This window comes from Podarcis cretensis (assembly GCF_951804945.1).
Source record: "Podarcis cretensis genome assembly, chromosome: 14".
NCBI lineage: Eukaryota > Metazoa > Chordata > Lepidosauria > Squamata > Lacertidae > Podarcis > Podarcis cretensis.
In genome coordinates this window covers 43,159,497-43,177,323 of record NC_137183.1, presented here as the reverse complement: position 1 = coordinate 43,177,323, position 17,827 = coordinate 43,159,497, and the positions used below count along the sequence as shown (strand labels likewise).

General features: G+C 47.7%; 1 protein-coding gene across 5 annotated transcripts in view; it reads right to left on the bottom strand.

Annotated features, from left to right (window-relative positions):
- Positions 1-17,827, bottom strand: part of PRKAR1B (protein kinase cAMP-dependent type I regulatory subunit beta) — a 117,243-nt gene that overhangs the window by 33,487 nt on the left and 65,929 nt on the right. For all 5 annotated transcript variants that reach the window (XM_079953940.1, XM_079953941.1, XM_079953939.1 and 2 more), the window contains one exon: positions 3,000-3,060. In XM_079953940.1, the coding sequence (XP_079810066.1) occupies positions 3,000-3,060 (61 nt within the window). The remainder of the gene's footprint in view (positions 1-2,999; positions 3,061-17,827) is intronic.

Below are 17,827 nucleotides of genomic sequence, written 5' to 3'. Positions count from 1 at the left end.
GAGAAAGGTTGTTTTCTGCTGCTCCAGAGAAGCAGACACGGAGCAATGGTTCCAAACTACATGAAAGAAGATTCCACCTAAACATTAGGAAGAACTTCCTGACAGTAAGAGCTGTTTGACAGTGGAATTTGCTGCCAAGGAGTGTGGTGGAGTCTCCTTCTTTGGAGGTCTTTAAGCAGAGGCTTGACGACCATATGTCAGGAGTGCTCTGATGGTGTTTCCTGCTTGGCAGGGGGTTGGACTCGATGGCCCTTGTGGTCTCTTCCAACTCTATGATTCTATGATTCTATGATTCTATGATTATGGGTCGCCGCGGAGCGCAACCCGAAAATGCTCAGCCCGAAGCTACTTCAGCCCGAGGTATGACTGTATCTGTTAAGGTTGAAGGTGAGAAACAACTTTGACCCACCTGCTAGCAGCCTCTTCAAGCCTGCAGCCAGAAATTTTAGCAGTGGGGGGCCTAAACTTACAGAGGGTGAAATACAGGTAATCTGATATGGCGGGAGTTATTTAATGCTATTACATCTGAATAATATTAAATTCAATGTGATGGCATCTAAAAACGAGGCTCTGGTGACTGTGAGTGATTCCAGAATCTTAGGAGGTGGGAGCAGGTTTTATACTGTAAATAATTTGGAAGATGCATGCTTTCGTGCTTTGTTGTTGCTTTAAATAAAAGCTGAAAATCCAGAGTTAGATCTGAGCCAGCCAGGGTCCTATTGCCCCTCCTCCCCATGGTTATGGACCAAATACTTCCTTTTATCGGTAGGGTGCCAATGATGCTGCCTGGGGCAGCTGCCCCACTCTGCCTAATGGTAGGGCAAAAAAAAGAGAGGCCAAAAAGAGGGTGCAGATTTGCATAAAGTTTGCATAGTTTATTTTTTAATGTGTAGGTGCCATTTTTAAAATCATTACTCCAATTTAAATAGAACTCCAATATATTTAGTCATAGTGGGGCTGGCTGTGTCAAGGAGACTTGCATGCCCACTCATCCTGTTCCCTGTTGATGAGCAATGTCAGTAAGTTATCTATCTTTAATCCAGACTTGGACCACAGTCCTCCAATTAAGGGCTGTCCTCTGAGAGCCCTTCAAATGGTGCGCTCAATACATGAACGCATATGAACACCTTGAAGCCGCCTTTTACCAAGCCAGAGGGCTGTCACATGGAAGATGGAGGAAGCTTGTTTTCTCCTGCTCTGGAGGCTAGGACCCGAACCAATGGCTTCAAGTTACAAGAAAGGGAATTCCGACTAAACATACAAGCAGTATTAAGAACTGCTTTCATCTAGTGGGGGGGGGGGAGAAACATTTCTCACCTGTCAACTGGGAAACCTAATAGTTTATGGCACAATCATATCTCTCCACACTCCCTGCATTTTCTGACTGCCCAAATGAGAAATGATTGCAAGGATTATCAGGGAGCGGGGGTGGGGGGGTGGAGAAAATGACTGCTCAACTATTCCAGGAAGGGTTGTACTCGTACAAAACCCTGCTGTGGTAGGCATGGGAGAAGAGGAAAATTATGACCGCCCATGCCAGGAGTCCTGTGTCTTTCTTATCTCTGCCAGGAAGATGCTAAGGCGAAGTCTTGGTATTAAATCAGTGTTGTTGTTGCCAACATTTCATTCAAAGTAACAAATGTGTTTGTGACCGCTGGCGGCTGGGTGGCCATCCTCTCCCACTCCAGTACACCTGTGAACCCGCCCGTGGCAAATTATTTTATCTGCATGCAGAGGGTCCTAGGTCCAGTCCCCCAGGATGGGCGAGCAAAGACTCCTGTCTAATATCCTTGGGATAAGAGTTATGTTGCCACTTCAACTAGATCAGGGGTGAGGAATTTCAGTCCAGAGACTAAGTGAGGCTTTCCAGACCTTTGTGCCTGGCCCTTGGGGACTCACTGCAAGCCACACCCCTTACACACCTTTTTGCCTGGAATGTGTCCTTTGCTAATGCCTCTTGCTTGCCTGGATGGAGCGCGCGCGCGCGCGTGTGTGTGTGTGTGTGTGTAAACCTCTTGCTTATAAATGGCTGGAATGTAGCCTACTGTACAAAGGAAAGAGTTGCATCTGTTGTTTTAGCTGTTGGTTGTAACTCACCTTGCAACAGAAGGGTCTGCACAAAGCTAACGCCGACAAAAGTGAGAGTTCTTCATGTTCCCAAACTATCCCTCTACCTTTAAATCTATGCTGACTTCTCTCTCTATCTCTTGGCTGTTTACACTGATACATCTTAGGTTGCATCCTGTTTACAGCTTCCTCCTCCTCCTCACTGGGTGATCTTGGGCCAGGCACCGTCACTCGGCCTAACCTACCTCACGGGGTTGTTGTGAGGATAAAAATGGAGCAGAGCAGAATTATGAACAGCAGCTTTTGCTCCTCAGAGGAAAGACAGGATATAAAAGTAACAACAACGACAACAACAGAATGGGGAGAGGGACCATACAGTAGCTAGAATAGTGCATTTCAGTTGCTATGAACTGGCAGAAAAGTCAACAGGTGGTCTGCCAAGATCCTAAACAATTTCCCAATGATCTTCAGAATATTGAGTTTGGGAACCATTGGGCTACAGCGAACCCCATGTGAGGGCGACGGCAGAAAGGACTGCACCACTTCAGATTGTGTGGGTGGGAGAAAAAGGCATTTTTGGAGGCTCCTCTACATTAAAAACCCTCCCGCAAAAACAAGACAGAAAATGTCCAGCTCATCAGGGAGAAATGCTCTAACTAAGCCCACTGCCAGCTGTGGTTGTTTTTGAATTGCTGAGAGTAATTTTACATATGGGAGATTTCCTCTTTTCTTTTTAAAGATGCATCTCCCACCTGCAGTCTGAAGTACAGCAGCCTGTTCTTACAGCCTTAATTTGCTGTGTTGTGTAGACCAGGCTTTATACATGTGCACACAGGCTTTCCGCGTATTTCCTTGATGGTTTTTTACCGCTCGACCACCGTATATTTTTCATCGGTGCAACAATATCCAAAAGGAAAGGAAAGGCAACACACCCAAAATGGAGACCTTGCTGAGGAATTCTTCGTACATCTTCCGCTTCCTCAGGGTGCTGCCCTGAAAGAGAATGAGAAAAGGGAGTAAGTGAAGCCAATAAGCATTGCCTTGTAGGAATTGGAGAAAAAAGTCCATGCTGTCTAGCAGTCTGTCTCTCCAGCAGTGGCCAGCCAGAAGTTGTCTCCTGTTGGAAGGGTCATTACTAAGTGCTGTACATCAAAAAGTCCCGGTTAACATCTTATATGTAACTGTGCCTTTTTGTAGCATTTGTTGTTGTTTTAGTTGTCGGCTGTTGTTGCTTTAGTTTTCAGTATATCACATATTTGTGCATGAGCTGTGCCTGAGAAGTATCAAAGTGCCTCTGAACCAATATTTAGTCCACAGGATTCCTGTTACAGCCCAACAGCATGTGAACCACAGGACTCACAAAACTAAATGCAATACTCTATCCGCCACCCCAGAGGCGGGGAAACCTGTGACCCTCTAGAACATGGGTAGGCAAACTATGGTCTGTGGGCAGGATCAGGCCCAATTGCCTGGATCCGGCCCATGGACGGTCTGGGAATCACCGCGTGGATCGCCATCGCATGCGTTCTTTCCCTTTCTCTCCTTCTCCCTCACATGGTGGTGGTGGCGGCACCTACTCCCTCCCTCCTCCTGGCTTCTCCCTGCCCTGCCTAGAGGAGGAAGGGGGCTGGGTTTTGTTGGTGCCAGCAGCAGCAATGCTCGAGTGGCCGCCATTTTAAGCAGCTCCTCTCCGGAGCCCTTTCACACACCTCTCATCGTCCTGCCGCCAGCCCCTGCCGCTTGCAAGACACAGGTAAGCAGCCACCAGGGCTCGTGGTCCTCTTGCATCATTTCCCCCCAAAATATAGTCTGGCCCCCCCACAAGGTCTGAGGGACAGTGGACCAGCCCCCTGCTGAAAAAGGTTGCTGACCCCTGCTGTAGAAATTCCAGCTCCCATAATCTCTGATCATTGGCGTAATGGTGAAAGTGTTGGACTAGGACATGGGAGAGCAGGGTTCAAATCCCCACTCAGCCATGAAGCTCACTGGGCCACTCACTGCCTCTCAGCCTAACCTACCTCACAGGGTTCTTGTGAAGATGGAATGGGGAAGAGGAGAACCATGTATACCACCTTGAGCTCCTTAGAAGAGAAAGGTGGTGTACAAATGCAATAAAGAAATAAAACACTGGCTGGGGTTGACGGGAGTCGGAGTCCAGCAATAACTGGAGGGTCATCGGTTCCCCACCCTTAGGAAGACAGGGCCACTGGGTTCACCTGGCTCAATATGATCTACCAGGGGTCAGCAAACTTCTTCAACAGGGGGCTGGTCCACTGTCCCTCAGACCTTGTGGGGGGCCGGACTATATTCTTTTTTGGGGGGAGGGATGGACGAATTCCTATGCCCCACAAATAACCCAGAGATGCATTCAAATTAAAAGTATACATTCTACTCATGTAAAAACATGATGACTCCCAGACCATCCACGGGCCAGATTTAGAAGGTGATTGGGCTGGATCTGGCCCCCGGGCCTTAGTTTGCCTACCCATGGGCTACACTGACTAGCGGTGGCTCTCCAGAGTTTCAGGCAGGGGACATTCCCAGCCCTACCTGGAGGTGCCAGGGATTGAAGCAGAAACCTTCTGCATGCAAGACAAATGTCCTGTCACTGAGCCACGCCATTCCCCATGCTGCACAACGCAGTTTTGCTGCGATGCTGCCAAGCTGCACAAGTTATTTCCCACAACGTGCACTTGCAGTTTTTGTTTTCTTGTTTTGGACTGCTTCTGCTGCTGTCTCCCTGCTCCTCCGAAACTTCAGCGCTGCCAAAGCAAACAGCCTAAGGAGAAAGTTCTTTTGCGGCTCTACCTGGGATCAGTTAAGCCCCCAAGAAGGAAAAGCAAAAGGGGGGGGTCAAATTAATGCTTGGCGGAGCTCTGCCAGCTTTCTCACCACACAGACCAAATGAAACCAAGCTGGGTGAATCTTCTCAACAAGAAAGGCTAAGCAGAAGCATCTATCTGTTAATCGCTCGATTAAACTGCCTCGTTATCCTCTAAAAGTTAAGCAAGCCTGTAATTAAAACAAGAGGAAGCTATTCAAGTGACAGTGCTATGTCCCCAAAGGCCTGATTGAGAATGGAGCTCGTCGCCTGGTTTCCTATCTTATATATGTCTCTGTCTCCCGGGGGGGCGGGGGGCGGAAGCACAGGATATAAGGGAGCCTATAGTGAAAGAGGGAAATTATGGACACACACAGGAACACATGCAGAGAGCTTCCCTCTCCACTGGAGTGAATGGAGAAACCTGTTCGTACAGGAGTTCTGTATGTGCCCTGGAGTATGTAAAGGGCTGTGAATTAAGATGGATGGATTAAATCTAGAGAAAGGCAGCCGCTCCTAAGGTTGCAATCCTACATGCCAGTTGCTTTTCATTCTGAATTTTTGTAACCTCCCCTCATAATGTGCAACTGGGTATTAAGATCTGATACACAAATAAATAACACTTGGGAGCAGGTGGTCTTGTGCCCTGCTTTGCCTAAGGTAAGATCTCTGTTTAAAGGGTGGCCACAGCACTGCCCTTTGTTTGAAAGGCCTCCCAGCTCAGAGACGAGGAACGCTAAGGAGGGAGAGCAAGAGCGCCCACGAAATTTCCCAGCCGCGGTTGGGCTATTAGCCATGATGGCTATGCTCTGCCTCCACCGCTGGAGGAAGCAATGATTCTGAATTCAGCTGCTGGAAACCTCAGGAGCTGAGAGCGCTCTTGTGTTCAGATCCTGTGTGAAGGTTTCTCAGAGGTATCTAAGTGGATATTGTAAGAACAGGATGCTGGACCAGATGGGCCATTGGCCTGATCCAGCAGGATCTTCTCATGTTATTATGCTGCTCAAGGGGCCTGAGCAGCCACACAGGTCACCTGGACACAGTCATAGAGTTGGAAGGGACCATGAGAGTCATCTAAGTCTTATTATTATTATTATTATTATTATTAATACCCCGCCCATCTGACTGGGCTTCCCCAGCAACTCTGGGCGGCTTCCAACAAAATATTAAAATACAGTGGTGCCCCGCAAGACGAATGCCTCGCAAGACGGAAAACCCGCTAGACGAAAGGGTTTTCCATTTTGGAGGCGCTTCGCAAAACAAATTTCCCTATGGGCTTGCTTCGCAAGACAAAAATGTCTTCCGAGTTCCTGCGGGTTTCCCCCCCCCTTTTTCCCCCTTTTCCTAAGCCGCTAAGCCGCTTATCAGCTGATCCGCTGATAAGCCGCTTAACAGCTGATCGCTAAAAGCCGCTAAACCGCTAATAGCACTAATCCGCTAAACTGTCAATGGGCTTGCTTCGCAAGACGAAAAAACCGCTAAACGAAGATCCTCACGGAATGGATTAATTTCGTCTTGCGAGGCACCACTGTACAGTAATGCATCAAACATTAAAAGCTTCCCTAAACAGGGCTGCCTTCAGACGTCTTCTCAAAGCCTGGTAGTTGTTGTTCTCTTTGACATCTGGTGGGAGGGCGTTCCACAGGGCGGGCGCCACTACCGAGAAGGCCCTCGGCCTGGTTCCAACCCCTGCAACACAGGACCCTTTTGCCCAAAGTGGGGCTTGAACACACAACCCTGAGAGTAAGAGTCTCCCGCTCTACCGACTCAGCTACCCCAGTCCTCCCCACTATGGTGAATTCCTATCTAAAATTATAATAACAATTTCTAAATTTGCACCGACACATATAAATTAGCATATGCAAAGACGCATGCAGGTGTTTTGTTTTTGTTTTATTAGATATAAATGACCACACTCTCTTTAGGAGCAGGTTTAGTGGAACTCGTTGTGGCTAACTTCCCAGCAAAGATGCATAAGACTGGGCTGCATGGGCCATTTCATCCAGGGGGACTTTGTTTTGGAGGGGGACACTCTCCAGGCAGTGGGGGGCTCCACCCTCCTTTCCTTCCAGCTGCTGGGAAGCAGCCTCAGAGCGATCCACGCCCCACTGTGCACAGCTCCCCTGTTTAACTGCAAGGCTTTTCAGATCTGCAATCAACGCTTTAACCGATTTATCACACCAATTAGCCGGTTCAAGCTTGCAGACTTAATGCCGAGCTGTACCAAATCACTTCCTGTCTTCCTCTTCTGTGGCTCCGCACCTGCCAGCCCCACACTTAGAGGAGGCCACAAAAAAAGAACTTAGCAGAGGGGTGACATGTTAATCTATCAAGGACCGGGGAAGCAGAAGCTGGGCTGGGCGGCTAAGCCGTAAACAAACACTGTGATGTTTGCTTATAGCAAAGGGGGAAAGGACACCTGCCTCGTCTTCCGTGCGAGGAAAGGGTCTGATAAACTAAGAGAGGAGACAAGGAAGTGGACAGGGCTACAAGGAGCAAGCAGAGGGCATTCTTCTCTATGCCAACAGTAAGCTCATTCTCCAAGCGATGACCTTTATTCAGCCAGCAGCCTTACCCCTCAGGCAAGGTGAAGCGGTAGCCTCAGAGGCACCCAAATCTGGGTGTCATGAAAGGGCAGCAATTTGTTAGTCATCTAATTTATTATTTGTGCCAGGGAGGTGGGAGAGGCCCCTGGAGGAGTTTCTGCATTCAGGTGCCAAAATAAGTTGGCTGGACTTGGGTATGTACCAAGCACCTTGATTTGTGATGGGGGGGGGGAGGTGTGTATATTGGCTGCTTCGCTTCAGGCAACAAATAATCTGATACCAACCCTGCCAAAAAGGCATCAAATCAGGGATGGAGGTGGGAAAGAAATGTGAATGCTGAAACAATACCTGAACCGAAACATGGCTATACTTTTGACATTCACATTTCTCTGAATTTTGCTGTGTAGTTCTCCAGCCAAGAAATGTGTATAAATATACAGTAGTACCTCGGGTTACAGACGCTTCAGGTTACAGGCGCTTCAGGTTACAGACTCTGCTGACCCAGAAATAGTACCTCGGGTTAAGAACTTTGCTTCAGGATGAGAACAGAAATTGCGCAGCGGCGGCAGAAGGAGGCCCCATTAGCTAAAGTGGTACCTCAGGTTAAGAACAGTTTCAGGTTAAGAACGGACCTCCAGAACGAATTAAGTTCTTAACCCAAGGTACCACTGCACAGCCTTTCTCAATCTTGGCTCCCCAGCTGTTGTTGGATTACAGCTCCCACCATCCCTGACTGCTGGTCTTGATAGTTAGGGATGATGGGAGTTGTAGTCCAACAACATCTGGGGACAGAAGGTCAAGAAAGGCTGTATTACAGTGAAACTCTGCATTAAAATGCATATATCAGTGAGAATAACCCACAAAAAGGCATTATATTGGTGGACATCGCTTTGCAAAAATGTGTTTAAGAAGGATGTTGACAAGTTGGAACATGTGCAGAGAAGGGCGACTGAGATGATAAAAGGTCTGGAAACTGAGCTGTTGAGGGAGCTGAGTGTGTTTAGCCTGGATAAGAGAAGACTGAGAGGAGATAAGATAAAGGTAAAGGTAAAGGTACCCCTGCCCGTACGGGCCAGTCTTGACAGACTCTGGGGTTGTGCGCCCATCTCACTTAAGAGGCCAGGGGCCAGCGCTGTCCGGAGACACTTCCGGGTCACGTGGCCAGCGTGACATCGCTGCTCTGGCCAGAGCCAGAGCCAGAGCCGCACACGGAAACGCCGTTTACCTTCCCGCTGGTAAGCGGTCCCTATTTATCTACTTGCACCCGGAGGTGCTTTCGAACTGCTAGGTTGGCAGGCGCTGGGACCGAGCAGCGGGAGTGCACCCCGCCGCAGGGATTCGAACCGCCGACCTTTCGATCGGCAAGCCCTAGGCGCTGAGGCTTTAACCCACAGTGCCACCTGCGTCCCTGGAGATAAGATAACCACCTTCAAATATCGGAAGGGTTGCCACATGGAAGATGGAGCAAGCTGGTTTTCTGCTGCTCCAAAGGGTAAGATCCGAACCAATGGATTCAAATTATAAGCCAGGAGATTCGGACTCAACATTAGGAAGAACTTTCTGAGGGCAAAAGCTGTTTAACGGTGGAGTGAACCCCCTTGGAAGGTAATGGACACTTTTCCCTGGAGGTTTTTAAGCAGAGCTTGGATGGCCATCTGTTCAGGGATTCTTTAGCAATGATTCCTGCACTACATGAAGTTGGACTAGATGACCCTTGGGATCCCTTCCAACTATAGGATTTTTTAATTCTATGTGTATATTAGGAGAAATTCACACAAAAATGGGGTGAATAAAAAAAAAATCAAACTGATGTGGAAATGTGGAAAACTGGACATACGACCAGGATAGACGATGCTGCCTTTATAGGATGAGTATCACAGGACTTCACCAGCAGCTAAACTGAGGGAGTGGCATCGAGGCCCTTTCCATTGGCCTGCCTCACCCAACTGCCACTTGGTCCTTCTGCCTCAGCAGTGAGGAGGGGGAGCCAACTCTTGCCCTCTTCTGACAGCTGCTCACCTTGGCCTTCCCAGTCTGATCCTCCTTCCCCTTGTGCTTTTATTTTCTTTTGTCCTTAATTGTGTCTTTATCGTTTCAGAGCTTAAGCCTGAGGGCAGAGGTGTCTGTTGCTTCTACGTTTTATACAGCACATAACAAGCGTGGGTGGCTTTATAAAGAAATAACCACCTGCACTGAGAAACCATCTCATTTCTTTACCTTTTTTTAAGTGTTATGGCTTCCTGCAAGGAACTCTGGAAAGCTTCTGCAAGAGGGTTCCTTAGCACGTCGCCATACAACTATTGTTCCCAGATGCCGGGAACAATAATTAAACTTGTTTGACACTCAAGGATTGTCCCACTGAACACATATACTGCACCAAGACTGTTGATTATGGATTTACATTTATAGCACAGCTTTTCCTCAAAGCAGTTCACGGTGGTAAGCATATGTCTCTCTATTATTATTATTTTATCCTTGCAACAATCTTGTGCAGCACATTAGGCTGAGAGCTGACCCAAGGCCACATAGCAAAGTTTCATGGCTGAGTGGAAATTTGAACCTGAGTCTAGCACTCTAACCACTACACCATACCACCTTGAGTATCATTGCTGGAAGGACCTCTATGGAGAGCCCTAGAGAGCTGCTACCACTGATTTAGCTTGATCATCAGTGTCATCACGTCCATAAGGCAGGGTGAGGCAGCAACCTTCCAAGGAGAGGCACCCCCATTCCAACACCCAGCTTTGCCATGGGTCTCCCTGGCCTCTAGGTGCAAGGAGACAGATCTCCCTTCCACTGTGGCTTTTACCATCTTCTCCTAAAAGGCAAAGCTGGTACATAGCTCCACCACTGAGTAGGTGTGTGTGGGAATCTATAAACAATCTGCCCCCCTACCCAGTGGGGGCAACTCCTCAAGGGCTTCTTGAAGAGAAGACCTTATGGAGTTTGCCCCCCTACATTGTGGGAACAGCAGTGGGGCATTCCACCTCAGGTGCCACAACACCTTGGGTGTTGTATAGACCATTATTGTAGACCATTGTAGACCTGTAGACCATTATTGCCTTATTTGAGAAGCTCTCCAGCTCTTCCCTGGAGACAGCAGGGATGGAACATGGTTTGGTACTGAGAGCTGGCTTCGGCCTACTGGCTCACTGAAGGCAGCTTGCTTTGTTAGGTCCAGCGGGCCTCTCTGTTTGGGCCCACAAGGATATGTTGGCCTGGCCAAGTCACACCTACCCATCCTACACCAGAACTGATATCATGCATGGCATCAGGTGTAGGTTACATAACGATGCAGCTGCGTCAAAGCAGAGTTTGCTCCTGAAAGTCAGCACCTGTGAAGTCCCAGGCACGGTGCTTTGCAAGCTGGTAAAAACCGGTCACTTGAGAGTTCTCCACCCTTGGTCTTGGGCCAATACGGGCCTAGGCTCGCCGTGGTTTCAAGCCATGTCAGATTCTGTGGCCCTCTGGCTGTTGCTAAACTACAACTCCCATCATCCCTGACCATCAGGGCTGATGGGAGCTGATACCCAACAACATCTGGACGGCCACCAGTTTCCCATCTCTACTTTAAACAGAAATGCCAGGGATCAGATTCGTGCAAAGCAGATGTTCTTTCGCTGAGTGACAGGCTCAGTAAGATAAGTGCTGAAAAAACACACGGTGTGTGCTCAGGCCTATCTCGCCGGGGTGTTTGCTGCAAACTGCCTTGGCCAGCTCTGACCCTTATCTGACCTCCCCGTCGGATGAACCTGGCTCCTGATCCTGGAGGATGCCTGAGCCCTGGAAATGCTAGACGTTCTAACAACAAGCCCTCGCCAAAGCCTGACAGCTCAGCGTGGGACAGCAAGTGGAAAACTGGACACTGTGCATCCACCCATGACCTCCTGCAGCAGCGTCCAGGGTGGAAACTTCAACTGGCGCATGCACCCAAGTTGGCGGCTGTGGAAAACCAGGCAGGTGCGTGCCTTGTGGCGATAGGCTTGGAGGGAGAAGGAGGTGGGCGGGCTGTGGGGGGGGGGGAGCAAAGGCAGATGGTGCATCTACTGCTCTTTGAAAATGACTGTGGGCGCAGAAGAATTTTAAGAAGCAGTAATCAAGGAGCCAGGCAGGGCTGCACAACCACAGCCTGGAATAGTTTAAAGGAAAAGCAGGCCAGAGATGGGAAAGCAGGAATTCAGCTTGGAAGGAGGGTGAAAGAATAAAACTCTAACAACAACAACAGCAAAACTAACCTACAGCTGCTTCCTGTAGGAAAAGACCTTTGGACACAGAAGGGCACTTCCAGACTGTCACTATTTTCAGAGGGGAGGTTTGAATTCAAGTATGTACCTTCTGCAAATGTGAATGCAACTCAGTTTGCGGAAGAGGAGTTTGCATGGAGATAAGACAAGAGTGAGGAACCTCCAGGTTCTCAGACTATCCCTGTAGCTTTATTTCTACGGTGACTTCTCTTTCTAGCTTTCTGTCGTTTAGACTGATACTTTTCTGAAAGGCACATCTCTGAAATGTACCTGTATGGAGGTTCTGGTCATTTGCAGGGCAAAGTTACAACTTTTGTGTATGGACATTTTTGGCGCAGAAGTGGGAGCCTGAGGGCCCCAGACAAGTTCTCCAAGAGTGTTCCTGAAACCTGTGTCTTCTGCACCATTTTGTTCTGGTTCATTGATCCTCTTAAATTCTTCTTTAAGAGATTTGTCTTCTTGACGGCTACATTATATAGCCAATTGAGGATCATGTGGCTAGGGTGATGATGTCATAACTGTTAGAATTCCTGCTCCATGATTGCAGTTATGGGATTTTTGTTTTTCACATGACAGTATATGTTTTGACTCCACAGAGTGGGAAGTGACGGAGACAGGATGTTTGTGTTACTGTGTTCCGTGAAATGGGACTATTGCCCTTTGTTCTTTTTCTCTTAGCTGTCTGATGCTAGAGAGAGAGGGAGCCATGCTGCAGTGCTCCATGTGTGTGTTTATATGTAAATAAAGTAGATTAGCCAAAATGCTGAGTTGCTGAGGTCTGTTACGCATGATGCGCAAACTCTGCGGATCCCTAAGTGTGCTGGTGTCTGTTGGCATTGGTTGCTATGATGTTCGGGCAGAAGAAAGCTTTTGAAGCTCCCGAACGATTGACCAGGAGGGAGGGAACATGCCAGTCAGGCATGTGTCTATCCCTGGCTCCTACTCAAGTGTAGGCTGAACTCCTGACAATATCAACATGTACCAATCATCTTTGGCTAAGTGATGACACTTCAAAGTAAGCACAATGCTTTCTGGCCTTTCTCTGAAAGCAGAAACAACATCAGGTTGTTTTTCCAGTCCCCTTCCCCCATGTAAAAATTATGGCCAAAATGGAGGAACCCATCTCACAGGGTGAATGTTTGCATGAAACACTCACCATTTTGACACTGTCCTTATAATATGCAGTAATATTACAGTACTGGGGCAGTAGTGGATGAGATTAGAGTGCTGTACTAGCACCTGGGGGACCAGGGTTCAAATCCCCTTCCAGCAATGAAGCCCACTCTGAGTTACTTTGGGCCAGTCACTACCTCTCAGGGTGGTTGTGGAGGACAGGGAGAACCATGTCTGCCACCTTGATTCTTTGGAGAAAAAAGTGGGATATAAATGCTAATAATAATAATAATAATAATAAATTGTGCAAATTTAATGTCTCAATGAATCAATGCACTGCATAAAAGACAGCTGATGAATGAAGAACATTCTTTAGACTGTGATCCTAAAGCACACTTTCCAGGGAACAAGTACCATTTAACTCAGTGGAACTTACGCTTGGGTATACATGAAGAGCAGTATGCTGTTAAACTGACTAGCCCTGAACACAAGTCATTTATTATTATTATTTTAAAGTAATAACCGAATGTGTTAGAGGATCATAAAAAATAAGATACTTCTAAACCATATGCTGCAGGGTTATCAATAAGATGCATTTTGGAAAACTGGAATTTGGTATCCAGGCAATAAAAAAGTATATCCAAGAGTCACAAAGATTCAGTAGAAAAGAAGAATGCCGAAAAGGGATTTACGGGCAGTGAAGTGAGTCCAGGGTTTGCAACACGATATGGCATCAGGAAAATAAAAGCTGATGCCATTTCGATTAGGGGGTTTTTGTGTTTTTTTGCAAACACACCATCACACAACTGGCCAGGGAGATGACAGTCTCAATCTCTGTGGCTCTGATGTTCCTGCACCTGCGGCCCCATGTTCCATCTGGATGTCTCATTGCCAGAAACATCTCAGCAAACAGAAAAGGAGTTCAGAAGTATTGCTAAAAAATCCAGCAGTGATTTATGAGGGGCAGGATAAGCATTTAAAGCTTTGCAGCTTTTCGTTCTCTTAAACCTTGCACGTCCCGTCCCCCTGCCGCCCTTCTCCAAGGCGGACAGCAATCAAGGAAACTTTGGACAAACAAGAGAAGCCAGTGGAAAGTCTTCAGGTATATTTAGAGGGTGAGAATCCCAAAGAGAGGGGGGAACGATGAACACGTTAAAAAAAATTAAATGAAAGCTACACGACTAGACAGACTGAACTGGAAAAGATTGGGAAATCCACCTGACTCGGTGATCTTTTAGTCGGTGCAAAAAAAAAAAGGTTTTCCATGGAAAGTAATGGTCATTTCTTTAAGCACACAGTGGACAGAACTCTGGCAAATGCACTCTGGTGAGGAAAGGATACCGAACCGCCTGCATGTTGTCAAAAGAGGGTGCCAAATAGATTTGACCTCAGAAGATATAGTGAGAGGCAGAAGACCAAGTTCTCCGCTCAGAAATCTGTAAGTGCAGCTCAGCCCATCTTCATATGCTTCCCCCCCTATCTCCTGGGCTTAGGTTGGCCACTAAGGTCCCAGGCCACAGAGAGGTTAGGCTGGCCTCAACTAGAGCCAGGGCTTTTTTGGCTGTGGCTCCAATCTGGTGGAACACTCCGTCACAAGAGACTAGGGCCCTGTGGGACTTGACATCTTTCCGCAGGGCCTGCAAGACAGAGCTGTTCCACCAGGCCTTTCGTCAGGGCACAGCCTGACTCCCTCCTTTGGCAATCTTCACAGAACTTTAGCCTAGTGGTTGCCATCAATTTGAGTTGAATTAATTTTATAATGAAATGATTTTAGAATGTTGTACTATTTTATTGTTGTTAGCCGCCCTGAGCCCGGCTTCGGCTGGGGAGGGCGGGATATAAATAATTTTTATTATTATTATTATTATTATTATTATTATTATTATTATTATTAAGGTATTGCCAAAACAAGAGGACAAAAAAGGGCTCATTGGAATTGCACGTGCATGAATGCAAATGTAGAAATAAACAGTTTAATTCAAATATAGATACATCTCACCATAGTGAGGGAGGCTGTCACCAAGTGAGGTGCTGTGTGCTTGTTCACTCTTCTATGAACCTAAGAATGCAAGGAGAACTTGCTGGATCAGGCCAATGGCCCATCCAAGCAGGATCTAACCACAAGAGCCCTCTCCCCTCCTGTGGTCCCCAGCAACTGATATTCAGAAGCATTGCTTCTGCCAGCTGAGGAGCCAGAGCATAACCATCATGGCAAGTGGCCATTGCTGGCTGTCCAGGCACCAATCAGCGATGGGCAAATTCAAGCCCTCGTCTACTTACCTTCCAACCAGATTAGGACCTGACAAGCCTTCAGAAAGAGGGCTGTGTTTTTGTGTGTGCTTTCGGTGGGACCCTTGAAGCCATTTCTCCCCTAAACTCCTTTCTTTTGTGTCCAGTGGTGCCTCGCAAGACGAAATTAATCCATTCCGCGAGTCTCTTCGTCTTGCGGTTTTTTCGTCTTGCGAAGCACGGCTATTAGCGGCTTAGCGGCTTAGCGGCTATTAGCGGCTTAGCGGCTTAGAAAAAGGGGGGGAAGGGAAAAAACTCGCAAGAACTCGCAAGACGTTTCGTCTTGCGAAGCAAGCCCATAGGGAAATTCGTCCTGCGAAGCACCTCAGAAGACGGAAAACTCTTTCGTCTAGCGAGTTTTTCGTCTTGCGAGGCATTCGTCTTGCGGGGCACCACTGTAATTTTATTTATTTGCTTGTTGGCTCTTGCATCAATGTCACACTTTTTCATCCAAGGAGCTCAAGGTGGCCTATGTGGTTCTCCTGTTCCTCATTTAATCCTCACAGCAACCTTGTGAGGTAGGTTAGGCTGACAGTGAGTGGCTGGCCCAAGGTCACCCTGTGAGCTTCATGGCTGAGGGAGGATTGGAACCCAGAAGAAGAAGAAGAAGAAGAAGAAGAAGAAGAAGAAGAAGAAGAAGAAGAAGAAGAAGAAGAAGGAGTTTGGACTTGATATCCCACCTTTCACTCCCCTTAAGGCAGCAATTCTCAACTTGTGGGTCCCCAGATGTTGTTGGACTACAACTCCCATCATCCCTAGCTAGCAAGGCCAGAGCTCAGGGATGATGGGAGTTGTAGTCCAACAACATCTGGGGACCCACAGGTTGAGAACTGCTGCCTTAAGGAGTCTCAAAGCAGCTAACAATCTCCTTTCCCTTCCTCCCCCACAACAAGCACTCTGTGAGGTGAGTGAGGCTGAGAGACTTCAGAGAAGTGTGACTAGCCCAAGGTCACCCAGCAGCTGCATGTGGAGGAGCGGGGACACGAACCCGGTTCACCAGATTACAAGTCCACCATTCTTAACCACTACACCACGCTGGCTCCCTGGTCTCCCAGATCCTAGTCTGTCACTCTAACCACTGCATGACCACACTGGTAATCCCTCCTCTCCAGCTAGAGTATGAGGGGGCTCTCCTACTTAGAAGGTCCTCATGGCCATTTCACCCTTTTCAGCTCCAGGGTTCTGTGACTTTTAAGAATGAGACAGCAAATGCAGTTGTTTGGGGGCAACACCAACCAGCCCTCCCAGTCTCCCCATTCCTTCTGGTAATCTGGAGCAGGCCCCTGGCCCTCTTGACCAAGTTTTTTTTTTAATCATTTCCAGTAAAAACAAAACAAACAAACAAAACCCCTTACTTTTACCAAGCATCTAAAGCAACAACAACTAGAGAAGTTCTGTCCAAAAGACATAAATCCTTACATCGTAAATTCATTTTTTAAAAAAATAAAAATAAAAACTGCATAAAGCAATCCCAAACAGTGGATCAGCCATTTCCAAAATGCTTGGCAGTGGAAAGAATGGTATAAATAATAACACTGTGTTGCTTATGCAGCCCAAACAGTGCCCCCCATGCAGAGGCTGGAGCCATCAACGAAGTTTGCAAAAGCAGTGGAGGGGGAATTTGGAGAGGAACCCCTGCTTCACCACCACCAATATATACATTGCAGGGGGCTGGACTAGATCGCTCTTGTGGCCCCTTTCAACTCTACAATTCTACAATTCTACAAATTTTGTAAACAATGCTTGGCTGGAGAACTACATTGCAAAATTCAGATAACTGCTAATTTCAATGCAGGGGGCGGGGGCGGGCTATGTTTCCCATATTGTTGCAGAAAGTACGAATTTGAGAGATTTGCCTTTAAGTAAGAACTGCATTGAAGCCCTCCCCTGTCCCTGTCTATCACATAAGAATGTACAAAGAGCCTGCAGGATCAAACCAATGACCTATCTAGTCCAGCATCTTGTTCCTACAGTGGCCAGCCATATGCCCATGGGAAGCCCAAAAGGAGGACTTGTATGAATAGTCCTTCCAGCAGATTCACGGGACAGATATTATGGGCTGTCCCGTGAATCCGCTGGATGAAATAGTGGAAGAAGGTTGCCTCAGGAGAGTGAGGAAAATTCTCAGGGATGATTCACACCCTGGCCAGCACTTTCTGGATCTCCTGCCCTCAGGCAGAAGATATAGAAGCATGATTAGTTGCGCCAACAGGGTAAAGAACAGCTTCTATCCATGGGCTGTTAGGCTGCTGAATGAAAAGATAACAACAGGGCAACTGACTTTCGGGTTTGGTGCGTGTGCGTCAGTAAACGGGAATTAAGACTAAGAGAGCTGAGTGGGGAGTGCTCGTGTAATCTCACTGTATACAAGTTGTACAAGTGACAATAAAGTATTTCAATTTCAATTCAATTTCGATTCCAAAGCACACAACAAACCACCTAGTCCCATCAACTCCACCCTCTGTGGTATCTCCTTTTCTTCTCCTCCAATCCGCTCTCCCCCTGGCTTGGTTCCCTCTCTGCATCTCATTCTCTCACTCTGGGTTTCCTTTCGCCTCCTCTCCCCTGTTCCCTCTCTCCATCCTCAGAACCCCCTACATCTGTGCTAACAGGAGTTGAGGGGCTGCTTCCTAGAAAGCTGCGCCTTGAATTTGGGAGCTCAACCAATTGAAGCCAGGAGAATGGGGAGAGCAGGCCCAGGTTGCAAATAAGAAGGCGGATCCTGGCAAGCGGGGAGCTGGCTTGAG